We start from the raw sequence: 25312 nt of genomic DNA, 5'->3' as shown, positions 1-25312 counted from the left end.
AGGGAAACCCTTTTACCCTGCCATACTGGGCACTTTTCACACTTAAAGTCCATCACCAATGAAGGAACAAGTCATGCAAAAATCAAAACAAGTGAGGACAAGGGGCACAGAGTTGGAGACAGGCTGTTGTGAGAGACTGGGCGAGAGTGTGAGGGATGGTGTGGGGGGCGTGCGGCAGGATCAGTTGGGGTGCAGAGACCAGGCGGCGGTACACAGAGAATCACTATGGTGACAGCAATCAGGGGGCTCAGGGGAGCGAGGCTGGGTCAGAGAGGAAGGCTTGAGAGGCAGCTGACTGAGGAATCAGCCCTCACTTTGGATGATTCAACTGACAGCTCCCCCCAGGGCTGTGCCGGACCAGCTGTCCCCAGAGACCATGAGCTTTACGAGACAGAGATGTGGCTAAAGCAGTCCTTTTCTAAGTGAAAAAGAAAAAAAAACAAAAAAGAAAACAACACTGAATCGGAGCCGAATCAGTACAACGGTGCCACGACACAGCAATGTTGTTGATGTTTTCACATATTCTGCAGCAGATGAAAATGCTACAAAAACAGGGCTATGTGCTAATTTAAAACGTGTAAACACTGTCGTATAGTGCGAGTTTTGTGATATTTTTCACCTTCTCTGTTGACATAAATATCGGTTAAACCAGCAATTTGCTAACAGTTCAGTTTGCAATTCCGTAATCGTTTCATCCCTTTCACTTTTTTTGTCCATCACGTTCTCCGTCTCTCCATCCCTCTGCTCAACCCCCTCCTCCATCGCATGTGCTGGACAGCAGCCACCTAAACAGATGGTCCAGTGTCAATAGGCAGCTATTAACTGGCCACTTCCCTGACTCTAATTCAAGACAGTGAAAAGCACATTTAAAGAACTGGGAACCAGTCCTCTGCCATGTAGATGAAGCTAGGAGTAAGACAGGTCAAAGGTTTGATAAGCGAAAATGATCCTATTAACATTTATAGAATATAATCCTTAGACAGTGTTGGTTGAGTTCAAGAACATTTATACTTTCTCCTGCAGCAGATTAGACATAGGTTGGCTTCCAGCATCAAAGTTAAACCAATCCTGTTTCATATGAGCGTAAAGCCATATCTGAAGGTCAGCTGGCTGAAATAAGGTCCTACTGTTTTTCTTTGTTTAAAATAAATACAATAACAGCTGAAAATAATTCTGGTCAGGACAAATACAGACAATAATCAGTAAAACCTAAAGGAGTACAAATTAACCCTTGTGCGTGTGAGGACTGAGGCAAACGTAAAGGACTGTGGCAAATGATACCAGTTTTACTGGCGTGGGGTCGGTTGGACCCTCGTGGTCCCACAAGGGTTAAGGACCTTCAAAAGTCGGTTTTAGCCAATTTTCATGAAGATGCCAGGTTCGTCTGTTCAGACAACGTATGCATAATTATAAAAGCTTTCCAGCGTTTTGGGAGGGAAACCGGTTCTGGGTCCCAGAGATTAATGTGTTTTGGTAGAAAATGCAAATCACAGCCTGAACAAAAGCTAAAGACAATGTGAGGAAAATACCAGAAGGTAGTAAGAGACCAAGCCCTTACTAAGATAGGCTGAAAGGTCACTCAGTGATGAAGACGCCATAACTCCAGAAGCAACATAACAAGATGGATTATAATTTGGAAATGCACTCAGGAACAAATATTCTCAAGGGGGGCACACATTAGGAGCGCTACAATTGTTCTCATCCAATGATGTGCGTCATTCGGCAAACTTAGCAGAAGTTACATGTGTCGTGACATAGTGTGCCAAGAAAGAACAGACTATTAGACTCCAGCTGTGTATAGCTTTTATCAGTAGTATTGATGCTTCCTAAAATAACAGGTTTCTAAAGGATTGCTGGGTGTTGTGCCTTGGAGCACCAGCCACTGACCAGACCCAGCAAGTGTGGATTGAAAATAATAGGTTCTTATTTTTTGACACATGTCTGATGCTGCTAATAGGTGCGACACTTAATTTTTGGAGACATGTCCTGTGGTCTGATGAAACTGAAATTGAAGTGTTTGGCCATAATGAGCTTTGTTATATTTGAAGGAAAAGGGAGGGAGGAAGCTTGCAATCCTTAAACATCCTCTCAGCTGTGAAGTATGGGGGCTGTGACATCATGCTGTTTGGGTGTCTTTGAAAACTATGCGCAAATATTAAAGCAACTTCTCAAGACATCACCCAAATCAGTTTTCAAAATGGACAGTGACCCTAAGCATGCCTTCACATGAGTTACAAAACAACAAGAACTTCAGTGTTTTGGAGTGGCCATCACAAAGCTCTGATTCCAGCCCCATTGACTTTGTCGAGGCAAAGGCAACAGACCCGTCTCAGTTACATAAGCCCTGTTCAAAAGAAACTGGCTGAAATTGCAGCAAGCCAGTGTTGAAAGATCCAAAATATTTCAGTTTCAGTTTCACCAAATACTAAGGACATTTATGTTAACTTATGAATCTGACAGTTTTCTAAAAACAAATTGTAATTCCCTCTGTCATTATTATGACACTTAGCAAAGAGTTTTGGTGATCCAAACTTACCTAAAACAGGAAAGGTTCAGTCTGAAAAGAAATTATGTTTTAATAGAGCATGTGCAAATTTACACACCATTTGTATTTTGTTTAAGTTTAATTGTTGTGTTTCTGTTAAATCATGTTATACATTATAGCATAAACGCTATGATACAATAAAACCATGACATTTTTTTTAACCTAAATTTAACATACCAAAAGAGTCTGCAGATATGCAGATGAAGTCAGAGCTCTAAAAATATCAAAGGTGTTAACTTAATGAAAGAGTGACTCATGTTTTTCTATGCTTGTTTGCTGAGGAGCTGGGATCTCCTGCCATGGCTGTGACTGGCTGCTTCGTCATCCCCCGCCACACCCTGCTGAGGAGAAAGGACAACCACCTGACCTTCACGCTCAGCCCAGCCTGATTTTCTCTCAGAGGTATCCTAAAACTGAACTCTGCTGGAGTTCCTTGTGACGTTGCAGGTGATTACTTTACTTCCACTTAAGAAATATGATATTACTAATTACTGACAACATTGCTCCGCAAACCTGCCTCTGACTTGTTAGGTAAGCTTTAGAGTGTGTCTGTGCCGCTGTTCCTGCGTGTCTTAGAAACTGACGCTTCAAAAGAAGGACGAAAACAGGAAAATCTAAATGACGGGAGATGCCGAGAGAGGACAGGATGTGGCGGCGGAGCTGCTAGAACAGTCTTCCCACCTTGTGGTCACACGGTGAACTGTAGCTGCCTGAACGCATGAGCAACTGGGGGAAGAGAGAGCGATGCGGAGGAGAGAGATGGAGTGAGAGAGGGAGGGAGCCAGAAGGAGCGAGACAGAGAGAGCGAGAGAGCAAAAAGGGAGGGGAGTTTAAACTAAGTGCTATGTTTTGGGACAGGCTAATCTGCTAGCGAGCAGTGTGAGGATCGGAGCGTATTGTGTGAGCCAGTGTGCGGGGGACAGATAAGGGAGCCAGCCAGCCCGACCCACAGACCTACCGACTGCCTGCCTTTAATGTGCTGACTCTGGGGAGATTTTAAAAGACAGCGTATTGACTCCTCAGACGCGTGTTTGTGCGTGCGCACCGGAGACCCTGGGCTCAAACGCCTCCAACTAACAGCCACAGCCAAGCCAGAAGTGCATCAGCAGACAAGGGAGCGAAAGAAACATCTAAAAAAAAAAAAGAAAAAAACAACTAACCCAAAAACAGGACTGAAAAATTACAACTCCCAAATCAAAAATTAAAGAGGATTTTTTTTTATACATATCCTCTTCTTTTTTCAATTGATTTGATTTTTTTTTCTTTATTTTTCTGTGTTCCCGGGACAGAGAGAGACTGACTCCCGATTCTGAAGAAGAAATCAGGAGGGAGCAGAGAAACTCAAGCGAATCCAAAAGAAAAAAAAAAAGAAAAATTAAAGGACAGAAAACCTCATCATCGAATCTGAACATGTTTGAAATAAGCCGAACACTCAACGCTGCTTTGTTGAGCAACGAGGTAAAGATTTCTAGATTCTTTCCCTTATTTGTCGTTACAATTGTCCACATTTCACCTGTGTACGTCTGCTGCCAACCATTCTGTCATGTGTGTTGCGTGTGTGTCTTTGCACCCAAAAGATAGAGGGGGGGGTAGTTGATAGCAGTACGCTGGTTGGTATGGGGGGGATGCTTCTCACTCATTCTGCTTTGTAATCATAAACAGAGAGCCAGTGCTTAGACTTTACATCAAAACCAAGGTAGCCATCGAGCCCATCTAACATAGGCTTGCTTGTGAAATTGCGCACCTTGGGCTGAAACTGTGTGTGCAAGTGTAAGTGTGCACATTCACACACATGCTTCTGTGCGAGAGCAAAGTCTTCTGTAAATCCCCGTCTACCTCCCTCTTTTTCTTCCAAGTTTCAGTTTCCCCCCCACCCCCCTCCAGCATTCCCACCATCCTTCCCATACCTGCTGTTATCTGCTCTCCTTCCCGTCTCTCACACCCCTCTTCCCTCTCTTTCCTCCCTTTTTTTATCTCTGTGCCTGTCCTCCCCTCTCCTCCCGTATCCGTGTATGAGCGTGTGTGTTCTGTGAGCAGCATCTCAAGATGATGGCGAGGTACGGGCAGCTCTCGGGACTGGCAGCCAGTGGCGTGGGCTCCGTCCCCGAGACGCACTCGCCGCTATTTTCCAGGGATCCCCTGTCATCGCCCGCCCAGATGGGCTACAGGTCACCCCTGGTAAGAGGATAGTAGACAGAACAATGTATCTAAATCTATTTAATGAACACAGGGAAGCGCATTTACCACAAAAGGAACAGGGAGATAGGAGTTTAAATTAAAAAAAGAAACAGTTGGGTTGTGTGTTATTGAAGAAAACAGCAAAAAACCAAAAGGTAGAAAGAGAGCAAATCAATTGTGGGATTCTGCCCGTATCCCCAGTGGATTGTATTAGCAAATATTTACATTGTTATGTTTGTTCAATTACGGCCGCCTACTCCGTCTTTAGCCTCTGCCAGTCAGCTTGTTATCAGGGGAATTTGAGGTGTTTGTGTGAGCATGCATGTGTGAATGAGTGGGTTAATATGTTAAACATTTATTTTCTGTCCTCGCTAAAATATTACGGATCTTTCTACATGCATCTGCTTCCAAAGACTTCAAGTAAAACATAAAAATAGCAGAATAACCTTTAAACATGAGCAAGATGACGGATTTCCAATTACGTTTAATTGCAACTCTCATGTCAGTTAAATTCCCATCAAGCAGGAGAGAGAAAAAAAAAATCTGGAACATTTTCTACTACCAGAGTCAACATTACTCTGCAATTTACATAGTAAAAAAATAAAATAATTACTTGAGGGAAAAAAGGCTTGGGAAAATCTTCAACGTTCAGGCATTAAAAAAGAAAAAGCGTTGTAAGAAAATCCCTGACTGGCCGCATAAAAAGCGACACGAAGCTGTGGGTGTCTAATCTGCTGCAAGCTCTTCATTGGTTCGGGCTCCCCTTCAAACTGGCTCAGATCCACACCCTGGAGCCTCCCGGAAGCCTTCATAACCCACCGTCATGCTGCTGCTGCTGACTGTACCTAGGGGTTCCCGTCAAGTCTATGCAAATGCAACGGGTTGAAGGTACGCGGTGAAATATCGGCCGTGAAACCGTACATTTGCTTTAAAATTCTTTAAATCTGAGCACGTCGATGCTGGGCGTTATGTCAGATTCCATGCTAAGCCTTGTTGCTTTTGACTGCATGTTCAGACCCACTTATCAGCTGTTTTCATGAAGGTGCTGGATCGTAAATTATTTGAAACAAATTAGCTGAATTCATGGCATAAATGCATTTGAGATCATACTTTTTGATTAATCTTCTCAGAAACCTTTCAGAAAATATTTTCAGGTGACTGACTAAGCAGGGTGGAGCATCATAAACAGATTAGACGAAAGTAGGATAACATTATTTCAACCCATTGTTATTAGTAAGCTGCACAGTTAGATTTTTTGCAACAACAAAAAAAAAAGGCTTAATGAGTTATTTTGGGGATTTATTTTACGTTTTTTGTGCGAGCATTTGTGTAAGCAAATTTGTTTGTGTGTTTGTTTAAAAATGTGTGCGTGTGGGTGTTTTTGTGTGCGAGTGTGTGTGTATGTCTGGATGATTACTCTGGTTAAAAAAGAGCATCGTTAAAGTGATTAATGGTGCCTTCATTAAGCATAGCAAGATCATTTGCATACATTAGATAAATGTGCTGGAAGATTCTGGCTGCTTTGGTGTGCAGAGTCTGAAAAGCAGGATTTCATTGTATTTTTAAGATGGTGCAATATTGCCTAGTGCCATTTAAATATTGCGGCGCATCAATAAATGAGCACATTTTCGGTCAAGGAAACACTTTTGATGTCTTAATTTATTGAGGCTTACATTTGATCCATAGGTATCCTGGACAGACACCAAAATGTCATTTTCTTCAGATATTTGTACGGCAGTGCGTGTGTGTTTGTGCAACAAGCTGCGTGTCAAGTGTGTGGGCATCCTGTGGCTACAGCTGTAGGGCTGTACATTTAAAGGAGCATTCAAAGAAATGAATTTCAAAAGCGATTAGCAGGTAGCACACGGAGATGTGCACGATTAATGACAAATACTCCAGCATTCACAATGAGCGTTTGCAGGTTCAGTTTGTAGCTTTAGGGAGATTAGGATGACTATTTTAAAAGAAGAAGCTAAATATGTTTATGGGGAAATTAATGATAAAAAAAAATCTAATTGCAAAATAATCTGCTGTCTCTGACACCCGAATTTCATAACCTCACGTCTACGAACATGGTGTGCTCCATGCTTCAGAGCTGAATGCTGTTAATTTGAGGAAAGCTCCACTGATTGCCCACTGCAGGCAGCTGTCGTTCTCCATGTGACACTAGGCTTTGTTTGACAACTACAATCTTTTGTTTCAACATTCAAAACGGAGGCTTGCACAAGCCCCAATTTGGGTTTTTTTTCCAAGCCAAAAAAAAAAAGGGGGAGGTAAAAAATGGCGGTTGGTGGCACAGACTCCGGCAAACATTTGTCACCACAGAATCTCAGCAGCCAGGAGATAGTTAGAGGTCATCTCTATTTCATAACAATAATTAGCTCCTTCCATCTGTGCTTCTCAGTGCATTTCCCCTTTCCTTGATTGCTGTGTTGTCTGTATCCAGGAAATTAGTTCATTTATGCTCTACAACCCTGCTGTCACCGAGGCACAAACAGGTGCAAGCACAGTGAACAGCGACGCTGAAAAGAAAGAGACGCTCGGAGACGGAGAAACACAGAAATGGAGATATGTGCAAATTGCGGGATCAGAAATGATAATCGTGGCCATGAGCACAATGGCGCTTGATTAACACAGTGCTGGCACATAAAATAACAAATGTGGCTTTTGTGAGATGAGAGCGATTAGGTGATCGGCTGAAAATTTAAAAGCTGAGAAGTTGGAGGGAATGAACACAAGATGGTCCTTTTTTTTTTTTTTTTTACTGCTTTCAGTCGCAAATTATATACCGCTTTGATGCAGTGCTCTGTCCAGCAAAAACCTTTCAGCTACAGGGTTTGTAGAGGGGTAAAAAAAAAAAAAAAGAAGACACGCTACTGAACCATATCACGCCTATAGCGTATCTCCCACTACAGTAGAGCGAGTTATGACCACCCCGCTTCACATTTGAGTTCACATTCAGCATCACACGAGCTCGGGCTGTGCAGCTTGTGCGAGTGCATCGTGTCATGTTTATGGTTGATGTGAGCACATGTGGTGTGTGTCAGCCACGGGAAACACTCAGACACTCGCTGCAAAGAAGTGGAATGGGCGGGGGGGGCTCACATTTGTTGGAAGATGTGCGCGTGTGTTGGCCACCAGTGCTGCAGGGAGGGCCTAGTGATCAGCAGCTGAGCCTGCGTCCCACTGGGAGCCATCACTGCAGAATGAAGCAGGTGTCTGCAGGCTCATGTACACCCCTCATCCACACATACACACCTTTTCTTCCAATACTGTACATAAATGCTGCAAGCCGACTATAAGTTCTCCTTTCGCTTCTCTTTCATTTTGCAGCATGCCACTTTATCCCCAGGGATTTCTTACGTGTGGCAACTTTGCTTTATTTTCTATATGTTCGTCAGCTCTGTGGGTGACGGTGCAAAGGTTGTGCATGTGATTTATGTGTGTGAACCTGGCAGCATGAGACGCCGTAAACAGAAGGGTCAACACCCAGTGAAAGATCTCTTACATCATTCTCAGACGTTTAATTCTTAGTAGACTAAATGTGCATTCAGAACTAGACAACTAAAACAAACTAACATTATATCTTTAATAAAGAAATACTTATTTCTTTATAAGTAATAAGATTGTGCTTTACAAGAAAAAGGACAATCTATAATCTCTGAGCAACAGGGTCACACCCGCAAACAGCAGCCAACGTAGAAGAAGTCAATCTGATTAGTCCCACACTGATTGGCAGCTTGTTTTAAACATATGGATTAACATAGCTAATTTGTGATTGTCACAGTTTATGTAGTAGCGGCTTAAACGTCCATAGTGTGTCTGTGAATTGTTGCCATTTTAATAGGTGGAAAACAACGGCCTTACTCCCTGCTGCTCGTTTTAGTGTCTTAAAAAAGAAAAGTCGTTTAATTTTAGGAAGAAATTTGTTGCCAACACAGAGCAATGTTTTCTCATCCAGTTGGAGTCATTTTGCTTAAAGGGAATAAATGCAGAGAGAATAATGAAACAGACAAGTCTGGGAAGAAGAAAAAAAAAGTACTGTGTTTGCAAATCTGTCGAGATATTTTATCTACAAAAACCGGTTATGAAAACAGTATCTCTGCAACTGTTTGACACGTTTACAGCTACATTTAGACAGTCCTATTCCCCGAATAAAATAGACATTTTTGTGAGATGCATTAGATCACTCAGCTTTTCTTGTAAAACCGACAGCGATTTCAAAACACAGCTTTATATCTATATGCCAACCTTTCAAACCCTAACAAAAGAGGTATTAGTTGGTACAAGCCCTGTACTGACCTGTCTTCGTCTTTGATAATCTCACTCAGATGGCTTCTGCTCAGCCCTCTCCTTCAGACAAAAAAAAAAAATCCACAATGCAAACACAATCTCCTGTCTAAAAGGACATTAAGTGGTCTCCCCCCCCCCCTATTTAATAACGGATGCTCTTTTTTGTCACGCCTGAACAGACAAATACACTCCTGTCATTTTAAAAACAGTCACGTGAAGAAAAACCTGCTTTTTTCTTCACAGCTGAGCGCCGCGTCGAAGCAGGGGCGCTGACAATACTGCCAATAGATGAGCGATTGTCTGCGTATGCGATCGTGGCGGGTTGATGAACAACACTGTTTCGTCTTAGAATTGATAGTTCCAAAGCCGGGTTCGTTTTCATTGATTCTTTAATTGCCGGGGATGAGGCAAAGTATCTGCCGTTACCATGAATAAATGATGCAGAGAGGACTTGTGCATCAGTGTAAAGAAAGGGAGGCCATTGAAGTTACCACTTGCAGCGCCCTCAAACATATCCAACATTTTGTATACCTGTACTCAAAGTACAAGTATACTTTGAGTACATGTATACAGGTAATCTTTGTTTCTTTAAAACTAAAATATACATGTGATCTATTTAATTTTATTTGAAGCAAAAGCTTAGTTGTTTTTTTTTCAGCTAAAATAATTAGCTGTGGTTATTTTGATCTTGTAAGATAGAATTAAGTAAAAATTTCAAAATGAACTGCAACTACATTTTATATTTCTTAGAATAGTTTCCCCTTTTGCTCGTCTGCTCTTTGTAGAGTTACACGGAGTAAAACAAACTGATATTAGCTGGTCAGTTAGTAGGGCTATGTGCTCTGGTAGCTTGCTTGCAGTCAGTTGGTTGAGACACATACTGTACCTCTCATAAACCGCCAGCTTTATTTTTAAAATATCCATCCAGCCATCCATGGAAACCTAGAGTAATGTAAATGTTTCCTAAATGCTGGAAATGTGTGGCTGCCTTCTTATGGCAGGCTGTACAGCTTAAGAAAACTCACATTTCATTGCATCGTGATTAAAGGACTTTGGTCCGAAGGAACGGTTCATCAGACAGTTTTAGAAATTTCTGAAAGTAAGCATCAGCGCTTCTTTTGTTTGCTGCTGTAAAAAAAACATAGAAGCATCTTTCAGCCAGCTAACAAGCCTAATGATGACATTAGGGAGGTCTGCCATTATTTTGTGCTCTATATAGTTGAGGTGAAAATTCTGGTCTGGTCCAACAGAGCACCCCTCCCCCGTGCCTTTCCTCACAGCTCCACCAGACTAGCGCCAGCAGCAATTAGCATACACCTGTTGGAACATAGTTACTTACTTGATTATTTGATTGTGCTAAAAAAAAATTTTTATGAAAAATACATACCACCCCTTTGAATATGTTGTTGTTGGTATAGCAAATTTCAAATAAAATTTTGATGGTTTTCTGTCCAAAGTCCATCATCTACCTTTAGAGTGCAACCAGTTTTTGCATAGTACAGCATGTGCTTTCCACCCTGACTCCTCGCTAATCAACCGAACGTCTCGACAACACAAAATAACTGAAACATGTCTAGAAGCGTGTAGGCATTTAAGCCGAAACCAGTCGAGTTTTTTCTGGTGCATTACACCCTTGCTTCTCTTCAAGCATGAAGTGACATTTTCAGAGATGGATTTTTTGCAGCGTGGGCATGCTGTGGTCCCCGGTGCCGATGGCCAGCCTTGTAAAGGACTCTGGATGCGTCTAATTTCTGAAAGGTTACCCCTTATCAAAAGCCACACGGTGCAGTCATTTATGCAGATCTGATAGCAAGATTTTTGATGGGGTTTAAATCACCATGACAGATAGCAGGCATTACTTTTTTTCCAGCTTCAGGTCTAAGCAGCAGAATCTATGAAAGAGGAAAATAGGAATCATTTCCATAGAGAAATTGTGGAGAGATGAGAAAACATAAAGAATGTAAATAAAAGCATCTCATAGTGAGAGCAGCAGTCTCGGGTGGGAAGCTCTGTGTGTTTAGTGTTGGTGTTGTGTGTTTGTGTTTGGGGGAGTTGTGATTAAAGCCTGCACCAGATGGACCACAGCAGTCACCCTGTGAGGATGGATGTACCCCGACCGGGATCAAACGTGAAACGGGCTGCCGTCCTCACAGCCCCGAGCCCACCAGTAAAACCCCCATGATCCACTGACCCGCAGCACTACAGCCACCCATCATACGCCCAATTCAAACCCCAAGACGTTCCAGTAAAATGCTTGTTGTCCTTTTCGTCACACTTGAAGTGAATCAGAATGAAGCTAATGTTGTACGTGCCTGTACGCCCGTGCCATGCAATTAAAACACAAAAGCAAGGCAGAACTTTATGATCCATGTGAGGACTGCTGGCCTCCTGAAGTTGAATGTCACCTCAAGCTGCGGACCACTCTGTCGTCCAAATGGATGCTAATCCACCAGAGTCCTGTTGAGAATACACGCTCGGTGCCAGAACACATGCCAGATCAAACAGTGAATGCATATCTAAGCCTTCCGGGGCTCCACTCAAGCCGCCTCGCATCTCTGTTCGGCTGCAGCCTTAAAAACTATTAACATTACTATCTGTTGTTTAAAATAGTCGGCTAATACTTATCGTACTCCTTTAACTTTTTCACATTTTGTTACATTACAACCATAAACATCAAGGTTTTTTGTGTGGTTTTTTTAGTGGTGTGATATTTTTGCAGACCCCGTTTGAGTTCCACAGTTTTTCCAACTTTTGAATCCATTTCTGCTCCTAAACACATGAATCAAAAAGCTTAAATTCTGCTTTGCGTGTTAGCGAGTTTTGTAAAGGCCTCGTCATTAACCATTCATTTCTAAAAACTAAATCCCAAGCACGAAATACCTGACAGAGCACTGTTACATGTGTCAATTAAAAATGGAAAGGCTATGGTACAACTGCACAGCCTACAAGTGCAAGAAGTGTTGTGCTGTGATTAGACAAACCTAACATGTTATATCTTGGCCTATAAACAGACGTCTGTGAGAAAGAAAACTAATAATACCAATCGTTTGACACAAACAAACCCTATAATGTGAAATTTAAAACTGATTCCTACCAAAACAATGACAATTACATAAAAATGTTTAACATAGAACAAGTGTTTGTGTAAATATTCACTCCCTTCAAGTCAGTATTTAGTAGATGAATGATGAATATCTCCAGTCACAGCACGGACAATAAGGCCTCCACATCTGGAAACTGCCATTTTGTTCCGCCCTTCCTTGCAGGATCAGCTGTGAACAGTTCTTATCATGTTATGCCATAATTTCTGTCAGATTGCAGTGTGGGCTTTGACTGGGCCACTCCAGAATGTCCACCTTGTTGTCTTCAAGCCATTTCTGTGTAACGTTATCTGGATGCTTTGGGTCATCGTCTTGCTGGGAAATAAATGTGACACTCCTTCTGCTTCATAGTGAGGATAGTGCGCTTCTGGTGATGTGCAGTGTTTGTAAGGACCAAACTTAGCATCTTGTGTGGTGGCCATAAAAACAAAGAACATTCTTCCACTTGAGAATGGAGTTTCCCAAACTGTAGTTTAGTCTTGATTTGAGTTTTCTTCAGCAGTGGCTTTCTCTTTGCCAGCCTTCAATGGGTCCGACTAGTGAAGAACCCTGGCAACAATTGTTGAAATACAGCATCTCTCCAATCTCAGCCTGCTGAAGCTTGTTTCTTTTGCATACTCGTAATTGCTTACATTGTTAGAAAACTATTCTGTAACATTTTAAGCCTTCATAGAACAGCTGTATTCAGAAAGAAATTAAACCACAGTTTATGGGATTTCTGTTGGAAATCATTTTATTCAGGAGGAACCGAGTAAAAGAGGCAGAATATAGACGTACGGAACTGTTATTAGATATAAAAACCCAACAACAACATTTACCCTTATATGATTCAAGTTCAACTAAATCCAATTAGGCAAACTATTTTGAAAAGAAGCTGCCTATAGAGCCCATTTTAAATACGGACGTCACGCAGAACCTACATAGTGAAGCATTCGCTCGCCATTTAGCAAACACAGCTTTTCAAGTCGTGTCTTTCAAACAGCCCCCTGTCACATATGCGCAGTCTGCAGAGCTCCAGCCAAAGCAAACAGCTTTGAGTTAAAGTTGAAGAAAGTGGCTGTGACAAATGCAGCGGAGCCTTGTTCTGGGATCAGCGTGAAGAATTCACTTCTGATCTAAGGAGTTTCTAGCAGGGAGAGTGACACAGGCAGGGGTTAAGCTGACTGTGTGTCATGCCCACTGTCACACAGGAAATAGGATGTCAGAGCAGAGTAGCGCTCCAACTAGATTAGCTTTTATTTTTTATTACCAAATAAAGATCCTTAAGGAGTGTAGATTTATACAGCATGTAAATCAGAGATGTGCTTGTAAATTGTGAGGGTTTTAATGTGTTTCTTTGTGTATAGACTATCCAGAATGTGAAATATATCTACTTTTTGTTCCGCGTACAGTAAGCTAATGCTGTTTAATTGTGCCTGTCAATAATGACTGGCATATTTTCAGTCGGCGCGTCAGCAGGATGTTTCTGATTGTATGAGCTGCAAATCTATAGCTTTTAAATGTTAAGAAAATGCTTTGATTTTTATTAAATAGTGGAAAAATTTCCAGGGGAAGGCTCTAATTAGAACGTCAAGTCTGACATTTATAGTGAGCCTCAATGTTAAAGAAAATGTATTATTGCCATTTACAAAATTTGAGCTTTGTGAATGGATTTTCAGGCATTCATGCTTCACATGCACTCCTGACTAGCTTTTAACCACAACATCTCAGTTTCTTCTTGAACGTGTTCCTGTCTTGGACATCGTTTCCTTTGAAGAGCAGCTTTTGTGGCAGAAACACGCCCATCTTTCCGCGCTTTTAAGCAGAAGAAAGGCTGCGGCTTCAGCACACGTCACACAAAAGCCGCTGCTTCACAAACCTCTGATCATGAAACTACCTAAAGAAACATTGTAAATGTGCCATTTACAAAAGTCAACCGAGTCCAAACAAGCTATTGTTGTGCGGCGAAGGCGACGTGTTATCATGTGAACAGCTTTTCGGTGTCTGGGGCTCGGCGACGCTGAGCTCGACACTGTCAGGGGATGCAGACACATTGAAGTCTGTGATTCTCATTTGCTGATTGTTACCGGCAGAGGGTGGACACCTGCCAGGAAAAAGGGCAGTCATCAGTCTGAGTAGTCCGGCAAGATGCTACTTCTGCCAGAACTTCAATAGACTAACTAAATCCATCCCTCAAGGGCGAATTAAAAAAAAAAAAAAGTAAAGTAAAGTAAAGCAGAAAATACTGCGCTAATAAATGTATGAAGCCGTTCTGGTGCATAAGCTGCTGTAAATTAGGTGATATTGTAAAATGAAATTATTCAGACCCGATAAGGATTTCATTGTTCTCCTGAGCTCTTCTGAAATATGGTTTTGTCTCCCGTGAATGTGTTGCAGCCTTTCTGTGTAATGGTGATAATTCTGTTTGAAAATGTGTTTTCTGCCTCGTGTCCCTGTTTGCATTAATTTTATCTGAACCCGATATGAAATTGCAAAGATGAGTTTTTTCTCGCGAAACAAAAATATAAATAAATAAACAAGTAAAAAGTTTGCATTCCCCTTGTTAATAATCGAGGTATTTTCTTTCAGCGGGCTGAGGTAACACCTCAACCTGCATCCTCACTTTTTTATATAGAAGCCTTATTATGCAGAGTGAAACATAAGACAGGTGTTGAAACACTGCGCCTGACAGTTAACAAGACTCACACCGAGAGCGCCCACAATTATCACTGCCTGCACTCTGCATTTTTTTAAGCAAACCTGCAACACTGCACACGCGTTTCTTTACCTTCTCTTTCACACTTGTTATCAGAACCGGCTGCTACCCGAGCAGCACAACCACCGCTCAGACCTTTAGATTCAGTATCAACAAACCAATTTGCCAGGAAGTGACAGAGATATACTGTGCAAGAGCATCTCAGTGCATAAGAGGAACAACACAGCCTGCAGTTAATCCATTAAAGTCTATGATTGGGAGGGTTTAAGGAAGCTGGGGAGATTGGAGGGCAAGAGGAGTTCATGACAATTAGCTGGGACTCTGCTTTCCGAAGCAGCATCTTGGAAGCATGAGCTGAAAGCATTTTTATGATCCTGGCCTTAATGCTTCACATTGGCTGCTGCTCCAAGTGTCATGGTATGACACGAGTTGAAAATGAGGTGCATTTTAATGTGCAATGAGGCTAGCCAAAGACAGGTTTTGAAAGATAATCACTTTTAAAAAATATAAACAGTTTCAAGGTTTAAAGTCTTTCTAATCAGATGTCAAAGGGAAGTGAGATCGCCATGGTGTTGTGGGAACAGAATAGTGGAGCGATGCCCTTCCCTCCCCTGTTGCTGTAAATTAGGCGCTGGACTCAACTCTCTGAAAGGTTCCTATATTTTCATGTTTTTGAGAAAGACAAATTTGGCTTTTGGGAAATACATCCCAAATGTTAAAACAAGATGATGTTGCAAAGAGAGTTGGGAAGCTGTGAACATTTAAGGAATATTTTTTAAAATTAAACTGTAGATATAGTTACTGTGTAATGTATGCAGAATTCTTCTATCATATTGTTCCTAAGGTTTAAAGTACTTTTGTACTTTAAGTGATGCCACTTACTGATGCAATGACTGTATTTTTATCCGTCACAAAGTATGTGGCCATGAGTCTGCTTATGCTATGATTTTTTTTGTTGTTGTTTTGTCTCGTCTTGGAAGTTTGAGCTTGAATATAGTGATGATGTTTTACTCGACTAGGGCTTTTTATGGAGCTAATTACTTTTACAGTGTACTTCACAGGTTTAGTGAGATATAAACCAGTTGTGCCTATAAATGGTTAAAACCATCAACTATATTCTATTTGGGTGGCAGCCATAATGGATACTGAACTCAGTGCATCCCAGTGAACTCTGACTTTCCCAGTCAGAATTCTCACGTCAAGGGATATTTTTGTTCGTTAATGAATTAGGAAAATCCATCTTGTGCATACAAAAGGTCTGCACCGTTACATTTCTGCCTTACTTACAAGAAAGACAAATGTGTCTGTTTTCATATAATTGGGGTCAAGAAAACCACAGACTGCAGCCTTGGCTCCCCAAGCAGATAACTTGACTTATTACCTTGCTAATCACAGCTTGTTAGACCTATATTTGCAGGGCGGCAAACTTGTGTTTGTCTATAAAGGGTAGAAAATGCAACAATGTGTAAATATAATAATTCTTTAAAAAAAAAACTTGTCTAAATGTGGCAGGTGTTCATTTCACTGAAGTCTATGTGTGTTGTTCTCAAGGTTACATCAGTCTCATATTGAATCATGTGCATGTGTTTATTTATTTATTATTTTTCTTTGTTTTTTTGTTGTTGTTTTTTTGCAGTGCTTTGGTCTTATGTATGTGTGTGTTTGTGGAGCTAAGCCAGAGCCAATAAGTAAGATGGGGTTTCCACATTGCTGACAGGGTGGCCAGCTCTCCTGGGCTAAAGCCACAAAAGCTTTTTAACTTTCTTATTGCTGCAGGAGCAAAGAAATATAATTTATCTTCTAAAAAAAACTATTTAGCTTCAGTCATCATCTTAAAGGCCAAATAATGCATCCAATCAAAGCTATGCACTTTTTTTTTATTAAATGGAAATACCACTAAACGAGTGGACCTCTTAATCATTAAGCCTAATTACTTATTTGACATTTTTGCTTTTATTCATTGCCATATTGCATTTGATCATGCAAAGGAGGAGAAAGTAGCCAAGCCCTGTACTGCAGTGTTACTGGCATTGAAGTTTGTAAGCATCTCAACATGGATTCCTTTAATGGAACAGTTAAAACACTCCCTGTGTTGTTCCATTATATGCACGGGCACTAATATAACTCCAACTTTATGTCACGACAACGAGCACTGTGTAGCGCAACACACCGATGGGAACAGATTGCATTTATAGCTAATTTACTGAGTAGTGGCAGTCATTGTTGTTGCTTTCTAAAATCATGATCCCGCGGAGCAATCTAGTGAAATAACGCGCCGTGCAAGAAAACTGTGAGAGACTATTTTCCCTTTCAAATCATGTTCTCATTTAGAAAAAAGCCTATTTAGATCACATCAGAGGCAGAGAAAACAACCTCACAACTCTGTCCATTATGAAATAGAAAAACAATCACCCACGTTATGTTACTGTAAAGGGAGACGCAACAAAAACAAAATTATCCGAGGTGACGTGTGACTAAGTCAATGTTGTGTTCTTTGGAGAATCAAATTGGAAAAAAAAAAACAAAAAGCAATACAAGACACGAGTCTGGAGGGAATTTGGTACAAAGTCTGTTTCTTCTCAGGTCCAACCCAAATCTTTATTAAACAAAAAGGTCTGAGCAAAACGGATAATAGATGGATGGAAAGCTGAGGGTCTGTTGTCTGTAGCATTCAGCTGCAAATTCTGCTTCCCTCTCCTCAAGCAGAGGAGATAAAGAAGCATGTGACAAAGGAAAGAGAGACAAAGACACGTTTCTATTTTAATCCATTTTCATTGAGATTCATTCCGCATTACTCTCCCTCTATTTTGTAAAAATAAAGTCAGATTGCTACTAGCCTCTAGACTACAAGTGCCAGCATATTTCGCTTTTTCTATATGAAACAATAGGAAGCTTGTACAACCCGCCTTTCCCCTGCCTTTGTGTGTGTGTGCGTGTGTGTGTGTGTGTGTGTGTGTGTGCGTGTGTGTGTGTGTGTGTGTGTGTGTGTGTGTGCGTGTGTGTGTGTGTGTGTGTGTGTGTGTGTGTGTGTGTGTGCGTGCGCGTGCGTGTGTGTGTGTATGTGTGTGCGTGTGCGTGTGTGTGCTACTCTGCCCTAATTGAGGGCGTAGTAGAGACTCTCATTAGTATGTGAGGGACATGGTTCCACCAGGCTAGCTTGCTAGCTGCTGCTAACCAGTCAGGTGGAAAGGTCAGAGAGGAAGCAGAGACACTGTGGAGCTGCCTTTTTGTCAGGCCCAGTTTTTTCTGCCAGCTCTTTTTGCTTTTGTTTGCTCATTTTGAATTAATTTGAGTAATTCAGTATACAACTTCTTACATTTGTAGGCTACATGATGAAATGTTAATTGTGGACTACATACACATGCAATGTGTGTGCTATAGGCGTACAGATCACAATGAAGGGTTACAGCCAATGATGAATGTTCAATTTGACGATTTTAAGTTAAATTTTAAATTATAAGTTATTGTTTGCAGGAATCCCCATATTTATTTGCACCCAAGTGAAGATGTGTAAAAATCTTTAATAGCGACAGATATTGCTATCAATAAATATTGCATTAAATGCTTTTCACCCATCTCTAGGAGAGGTGCTTGTAACTGTGGAAGGCGCTGCAGTTCAGTTTTATTTTTAAGACACAAATAACCTTTACATGTGATTTGAAATTTCAACACTTCCTCAAGTTTCAAAACATTCTCAGACTTTTGAACGTTTTTGTAGGTCTACAGATGGATTGTAATTATTGTTAAAAGTTAAGAATCAAGGCAGTATTGGCAAATGTTCTGATTGACTATTGCTTTGGTGCTAGTGACTTATACCATGTCTGCATAATTCTGTATGCAACTCAAATGACTATATCTGTTCCTGTCAATATCTTTTATAGGTTAAATGCATCTGTTTGTAAACCGGTGTGTAATTTAATTCCCATGATTTGGTAATGTAAATGACATAAAGCGATATACGTCTCAGTACCTTGGGGGTGTATGCATGTGAGCGAATCTACATTTGAAGGTTCAGCCAAGAACAAAACTGTGTAAAAGGAGATAACAGCTCCCTCTTCCTGTCTGTATGGGATAAAGGGAAGGTGGATGATTTCAGTGAAAGGCAGCTTTGTTCCCAAGTTATGAAAGATTTCTTTAAAAATGGCTTCAAGATTGTTTTTTTTTTTATCATAATGCATTAGTTCAATTAAATGAACAGACAACATTTACAGGTCAGCGTGGTTTTCTATTTATAGGAGTAGGAACAGTTTTCAAAGAGTAACTGGATTGGAATAAAATGAAAAGTAGGTCAACTGCCAAATCAGAAGTGGTCCTAGAGTTTGGTTTACAAAGAAGCAGAATGAATTACTCGTGAAAAGAAAGAAGAGGCTTCCCGTGAGTTACAGTAACAGTGAGCATAAATCCATACAACTTCTGTGATAAAAAAATAAATAAATTGACATGGAGCCAAACGACCAAACCCTACCTATTTTATGCATAAAACAACTTATTCTGCACATACACAAATAAAAATTTGTTTTACCTGCTCCCCTTCACATGATGCATTGCTACTGCCTACTCATATTCTCCTCCAAGCTCATCCCAGAGCACCAACCCCTGCATCCCCACCTCCTCACAGAGCCAATCACAGAGCTTTGCTGGACATTTCTTAATTAGCTTTCATGAGAAAAAGTGGATTCTGGTTAGCGCTTCCATATTTCTTTCACTATTGTACATCACAGGACGGGGCTATACGGACATCTGCTCCCACGCTTTTGTTCAGTTTACTTCATTCATCTTCTCCAACACTCTCTCGGTTTTTTACTAGCTTTTTTTTTTTTTAAGTTTGTGGGCTGGGAACGGCCTTTTTTCTTGCTCCCTACAACCAGCTGGCTGAATGATAACAGTCATGGTGAGTGGGGGACACAGACATTTTCATCCAGTCACCTTATTACAGCTACAGTTTTTCCTGTAGAGCCTACCCCAGCACGTATTTGTATGGCGCAATGCGTTTCATTTTGGTGTTTCACCTCAACATTAAAACTGGCCCCCATCTGGCTGCCACTTTGAAAACTTTCTGGAGGCGCCCCTGTATTTATTTGCATAATTTATGAAAATATGTCCCGAATGAAATGGCAATGCGTGGGTACGAAATGGGGATATGTATATTGAGTCACTAAAGCTGCTTGGACAGATATGCACATTGCTTTTTTTTAAAGTGAAAAAAAGCTAAACTAGAAACAATCAGCCTATCAATGCATGCATCATGTTTATCTCAGATTTATTTGGGCTGTTTTATTACTGAGCAACTTAAAACAATTGACACGAAGACAGAGTTTAATTTCCTGTTTTGTAATAACGAAAATCCGTTTGTTTGATCAAAGTCTTTATGTCTTTGAGAGACAAGAAGTGCAGAATGAAGAGATATGGTTTGTGACTACAGCAGTGTAATGTACAGAGGATTTAACATGTGCCCGGTAATAGCTAATTTATATACACTGTGCTGCACAGGCATCCTATTACCATAACGCCTGAGGCTGCAATCACTCCGCTCTGCTCTGCTCTGCTCGGTTCACTCAAGCACAGACTTCAGCTCCGATTGATTGCTTTGCTGGGATTCAGAGAGCCTTTTCTCTGCCAAAGCAGCCAGAGGTTGGCGTGTGCCGATGAGGGCTCGGAGCCAGCCAGAGAGCGAAGGTGTTAATGCTGAAGGGAGGGGTAGGTGACGGGCAACGCCACAAGCCAATTACAGGCTTTCAGAGAGAGCTGCCGGAGTGAAGAGGGCGGGCTCTGACCGTCCAGCTGAGCAGGCGACTGGGCGGGAGGTTGTAGTGAGGGAGGGGAGTGGGGGCAAGGAGGGCTGGGGAGAGAGAGAGAGAGAGAGCGCGCCTTGCTGCAGCTCAGCGCTCTCCTCCAGACTCATCATTCTCCTCACAGCATCTGCGGATGAAGGCGATGTCTGCTCCTCACAGCTCAGCTGCGAAGTCTTCCACCGTGAGCTAAGATTCAGGATAAGAAGAGGAAGAATAGGAGGTGAAAAAAATAAGGAGGCAGTCTCAGAGAAGACAGGGAGAGAGTTAAACAGTGTAGGAAGGGGGGGTTTCCTTTCTGAGGCGTTGGTGTAACTGAGGAGAGAGGGGACTGTGAGACAACGGCTGGCATCTCCCAAATGGAGTGGAATGGGTTTAAGATGGTAAGGAATGCTGCCAATTCATTTTGAGCATTTCTCTTCAGCTAGAGCAGGTTATACTTATACGTGTATTGTCAAGCGTCTATAGTACTTGTGTTTTATACACAGCCAACGGAGTGCCACAGTTCAACTATTTCATATGCAGCGTGTGAGGTTCTTGCAGCGAAGAAGATTGCAGCAGGGGGTTAGTCTCAAAATTCTGGAGGCAGAAAATTTTGATGATAGGAGTTGTGTGGGTGCGTGTAGAGGAATGGGGAAACTGGAGAAACAAAAAGAAGGGAAGGGATGTGTTTCACAAGAAGATAGCACCCATTTTATATTAAGACTGTGACTGTAAGTGTCTCCCACTCCCCCCTGCTTTGCTGCCTTTGTACAACTCTGCAGCAAGAAGGATTTTTCCCTGCAGCAAGGTGGACTGTACATTTGTTTAAAAAGAAAAAACTGGGTGGATTTAAACATGTAGGAGAAAGTGCATCCAAAGTATTGCGTGTAAGTTGCATGAGTAGAGATGCTGCAAAGCAAGGCAATGTGCACACAGTAGGAGTTTGTTTGCCTATGCAGAGGAAGGAATACCGAATAGATATGCAGGAATTTTGAACATCCACTGCCTGCCTTCAAGTTTTATGTTTTTTTAGTAATACGTTAACATGCTCGCATGACTACTGTGCAGTAGGCTTGGGCTGGTAGGATAACAGTTAGTAAAATACCATGTTTTTCTTTTGTTTTTTTTTTACTAAAAATCATGAGTATATCTTATATGGCTTCTAAGATATTATAACACATTCATTAGTTTAGTTAGAATAATGTAATCTGTAACATTTTGATTTTAAAACATAACATTTAGCAAAGAAGGCATACTGACAAAGTTTGTCAGCGTTTCATTCTGAAGTAAATGTGCTTCTTGTTTAGAGTATTCTAACTTTTACTGTCCCACTATCTGCATAGTAACACTGGGTGTACAAACAAGCTGATGTTAGCTAGTTTATCAGTTGGGTTGTCTCTTGTGCTAGCCATCATTACCTTTAGAAGAGTTGGTACTGCACAACACATCAAATCACTGCCATTGTTGCAACAATATTGCATTCACAAAGGTCTGGTAGTGAATAAGATAGGGAGGATTAGCAACAGTGCTCTAAAATAGTTTTCTGTTGGTCACTGTTATGTCCAATCATTCAACACATGGCTGTAACAGACTGCTGGTTTTCAAACTAAAGTTGGTATCAGCATCTAGTGTCCAAATCAGGACTACAATAAGTGGCCAAATCACTGTTTTGTTTTGTTTTTTTAATCTACAGTTCAACATGTTCTTTACATCACTGTTTGAGATGTGTTAAATGTTTTGTTTTTGTGAAAACACAAAAATATCCTCTCCTCTAGACATCAAGAAAACCTTAAATTGCATTTAAACCTTAATGCATTGTCATACCACATACAGTTTGGGATTGTAAAACCTTAAAAAGAAAAATAGTGGTTTGTTTTCTGAAGTTAGATAAACAAATCGCTTATTGCATTCTTTGGTGTAAAGTGGCTCGTCCAGGACAGTATTCATTCAAGAGCCGCCGCTGGATTGAATATGATATTCGAGGTTCTGTGCATTCACTCTGCAATCTCAGTTAAAAATTTTTTTACACATTTTTTCTACCCTTGATGCTCACCTGGTGTAAATTATCGTGGGACACTAAAACTCGTGCAGAGGAGTTTAACATTGCGATTGTCAAATATCGGAGAGAGAGAAAAACATTTGCTAGGCACAGTTGATAACATCATCACAACAGTGAACAATATTCCAGCAATTGAGTGGTTTGTTATATTGTGCAGGCCTAGTAAGAGTGATGGGTGTCACCTCCTTAGTAATACACCCTGTCATGTTTCCCAGCAGGAAGGAGAAGTGCAGTAGCCGTTTTTTTAAACCTGCTGGCCAGAAGTGTGCAGCAATAAGTGCAGGAGGGGCAATGCCGCATTACTCTGTGCTCAGTTCATGTAGAGAAAACTGATCTGTGCAGCACCTTCTCCAGCCTCTCAGTAAAAAAAAAGCTTTAAACAATTTGTTGAAAAATTTTAGTGGCTTTTTAAAACCTTGGTACTGGTAACCAGCCCACATCTACTGCCAGCATGAGGACTTTCTGGTTTAGTTATCAGCTTTGCTCACCATCCTCAGACTCATTGTCACATCTATCTATCCATTCCATCCTGGCCGCCAAGTGACAGGTTCACTAATAAAAACCAGCAACCATTTATCTTTCTGTGTTTTTGACCTGTAATAGAAAACCTCGTCTCTCTCTGAATGCACTCAATAGTATTGTTTGGAATCGCGTGTGCGTCCATTTGTTTTCATGATGGGTGGCTGACTTTTACTGTCCAATGAATAATATTTGTGCACATGCTACTGTTAGTGAAATGCCATCGAAATGCTAACCGAAATGAAGGCAATTCCTTTCGGGCTGACTTGGTTATGAAACATTGAGGCCTTCCAGCCTTATGTCAGCATGCAAAGGAACATAAGACTGATGTAAGAACACTGTATGTAATGTGTAGGCTGTATCTAAAGATTACATCAGTGAGAGTGTGCAGTGTTTGACAGAAATAAGAGTTAAAACAGGATGTGGATCAAGAGTGGAAGAGATGATAAAAAATAGGAAATGTTCATTGGTCTTAAATGCTTTAATGAATGTGCATCAGGAAGACTGATAGGACTCAGTAGTGGGAGTTTGTGTAATATTTATTTATATATTTATTTAATTGTACACACAAGTGTGCTTTGACTATACTACCCTCAGGCATAACATCATGTGCTCCAAGGTTACACATCAGAACTAATAAGATGGGGTGTGTTAGGAATTTATTAGCTGCTGCCCACAAACTGTGTGCTGTTGAGAGATTTAAATGTTACCCCACATAAAAAAAATACCAGATAGCAGTAGACATTTGTGTTGTTTCAAAGGTGAGTATTGATTTTAGGAGCAATGAAGGTGATTTGAGACACCATAAAGAAGTGATTGATGTATTGTTTTATTTTATTTTATTTATTTAATTTTGGTTATCTACCAGTTAAGCAGCCAGAAATTCACATTGGCTAATTATTCCATGATCATCTTTGATCAGTGCAGGTCAGGAGGTGCTTTTCCTACTTTTAATTTAATGCACAAAAACAAAGAAAGGCCCCAGGTGAGATCTACATAAACCCAGGGCACCGCCACTAAGTGAACAATAACAAAAAGGATTATAGCACAAGTTTTCTCTAATCAGTCTGTAAATTGAAAATCCCTTTTTATTAGTTCTTTTAATTTTTACATTTTGGTTTGAAAATGTCATGTCTTAAGACGGTTAAAGCAGCAAATCTCCCTCAACGACATGTCAAATCTGGTGATGATAATAAATCTAACTTGCAATCCATGTAGCCAAGCGCTCTGCGTTCCTACACTAATTTCAAGATGAGAAACTCCTTACTTAACTCTAAGCCTCTCCACTCAGACTGCTGCAGGGTTTATTATCTGTGCCGGGGAAATCGTAGAATGGTGTTTGGCCGACTTCAATTGTAATTCACAAAAACCAGCAGAGATGAAAAGTGGCTAGTATTTAAGGGTGGACGTTTCTTGTCAAAATCAACTTTGTCGATTCGACTTAATGCACAACACACAGAGAGCAGCAAAGATAATGTTTCATCAACATGCAGAATAGTTGTCTTCCTGACTTTCACTAAGTGCATCTCAGACAAGGACAAGTGGTAAACACCCGCTCCGAGAAGTCTTCTACTTTGAGTTAAGAGCACAGACTTTTAAATGGGCTTAAATGGTCACATTGGGTGAGTTTGTGCCTTTGTGTTATTGGTGTGGTTGTTATAAATACTGTATCTGTAGCTGGATGTGTAGGACAGTGACTTTGTTTGAAGGACTCATTGGAGCCGACACATGTGGGCAGTAGTCTGTCTGCGGTATGTTACCAATGACGACTAACTGTGCAGAGCTTTACAGCGGATTATAGATAGCGGCAACGATAACTCCTGTGTCATTTAGTTGGATTATGTCTAATATGGACGATAAAGTTATGCAAGGATGAATGGAAATGCTGCATCTCCTTTGGTGGCTTTTAAAATCCTAAGAAAGATCAAAGTAAATGTGTCCGTGATCATGTTTGTCCCACACTGATGCACAGTCATCGACATCTAATGTACATTAATGTTTAAACTAGTTTGTCAGTTCATTTGATGATTAAATAAATGCCACGATAAAAAGCTGAATAATTATTTTTTTTTATTTTTACTGAAAATACATGTTAATCTTGAATGGCGTATCCCATTAGTAATACGTGTGATTTGTGTTTAAAAATTCAAC

At 40.9% G+C, this 25312-nt stretch overlaps 1 protein-coding gene across 2 annotated transcripts in view; it reads left to right on the top strand.

Moving 5' to 3' along the window:
- The first annotated feature begins 3184 nt into the window (after positions 1 to 3184).
- Positions 3185 to 25312, top strand: part of elavl4 (ELAV like neuron-specific RNA binding protein 4) — a 92314-nt gene continuing 70186 nt past the window's right edge. The window contains exons 1-2 of one of the 2 annotated variants that reach the window (XM_008407865.3): positions 3185 to 4003; positions 4583 to 4723. In XM_008407865.3, coding sequence (XP_008406087.1) covers positions 3956 to 4003; positions 4583 to 4723 — 189 coding nt within the window. In that variant the 5' untranslated portion in view covers positions 3185 to 3955. The remainder of the gene's footprint in view (positions 4004 to 4582; positions 4724 to 25312) is intronic. The other variant, XM_008407863.3, reaches the window with a different exon arrangement.

This window comes from Poecilia reticulata, chromosome 4 (assembly GCF_904066995.2).
Source record: "Poecilia reticulata chromosome 4, P_reticulata-male-v2, whole genome shotgun sequence".
NCBI lineage: Eukaryota > Metazoa > Chordata > Actinopteri > Cyprinodontiformes > Poeciliidae > Poecilia > Poecilia reticulata.
Note: the sequence above shows the minus strand (reverse complement) of the source record. Positions and strands in the feature narration are given on the sequence as shown.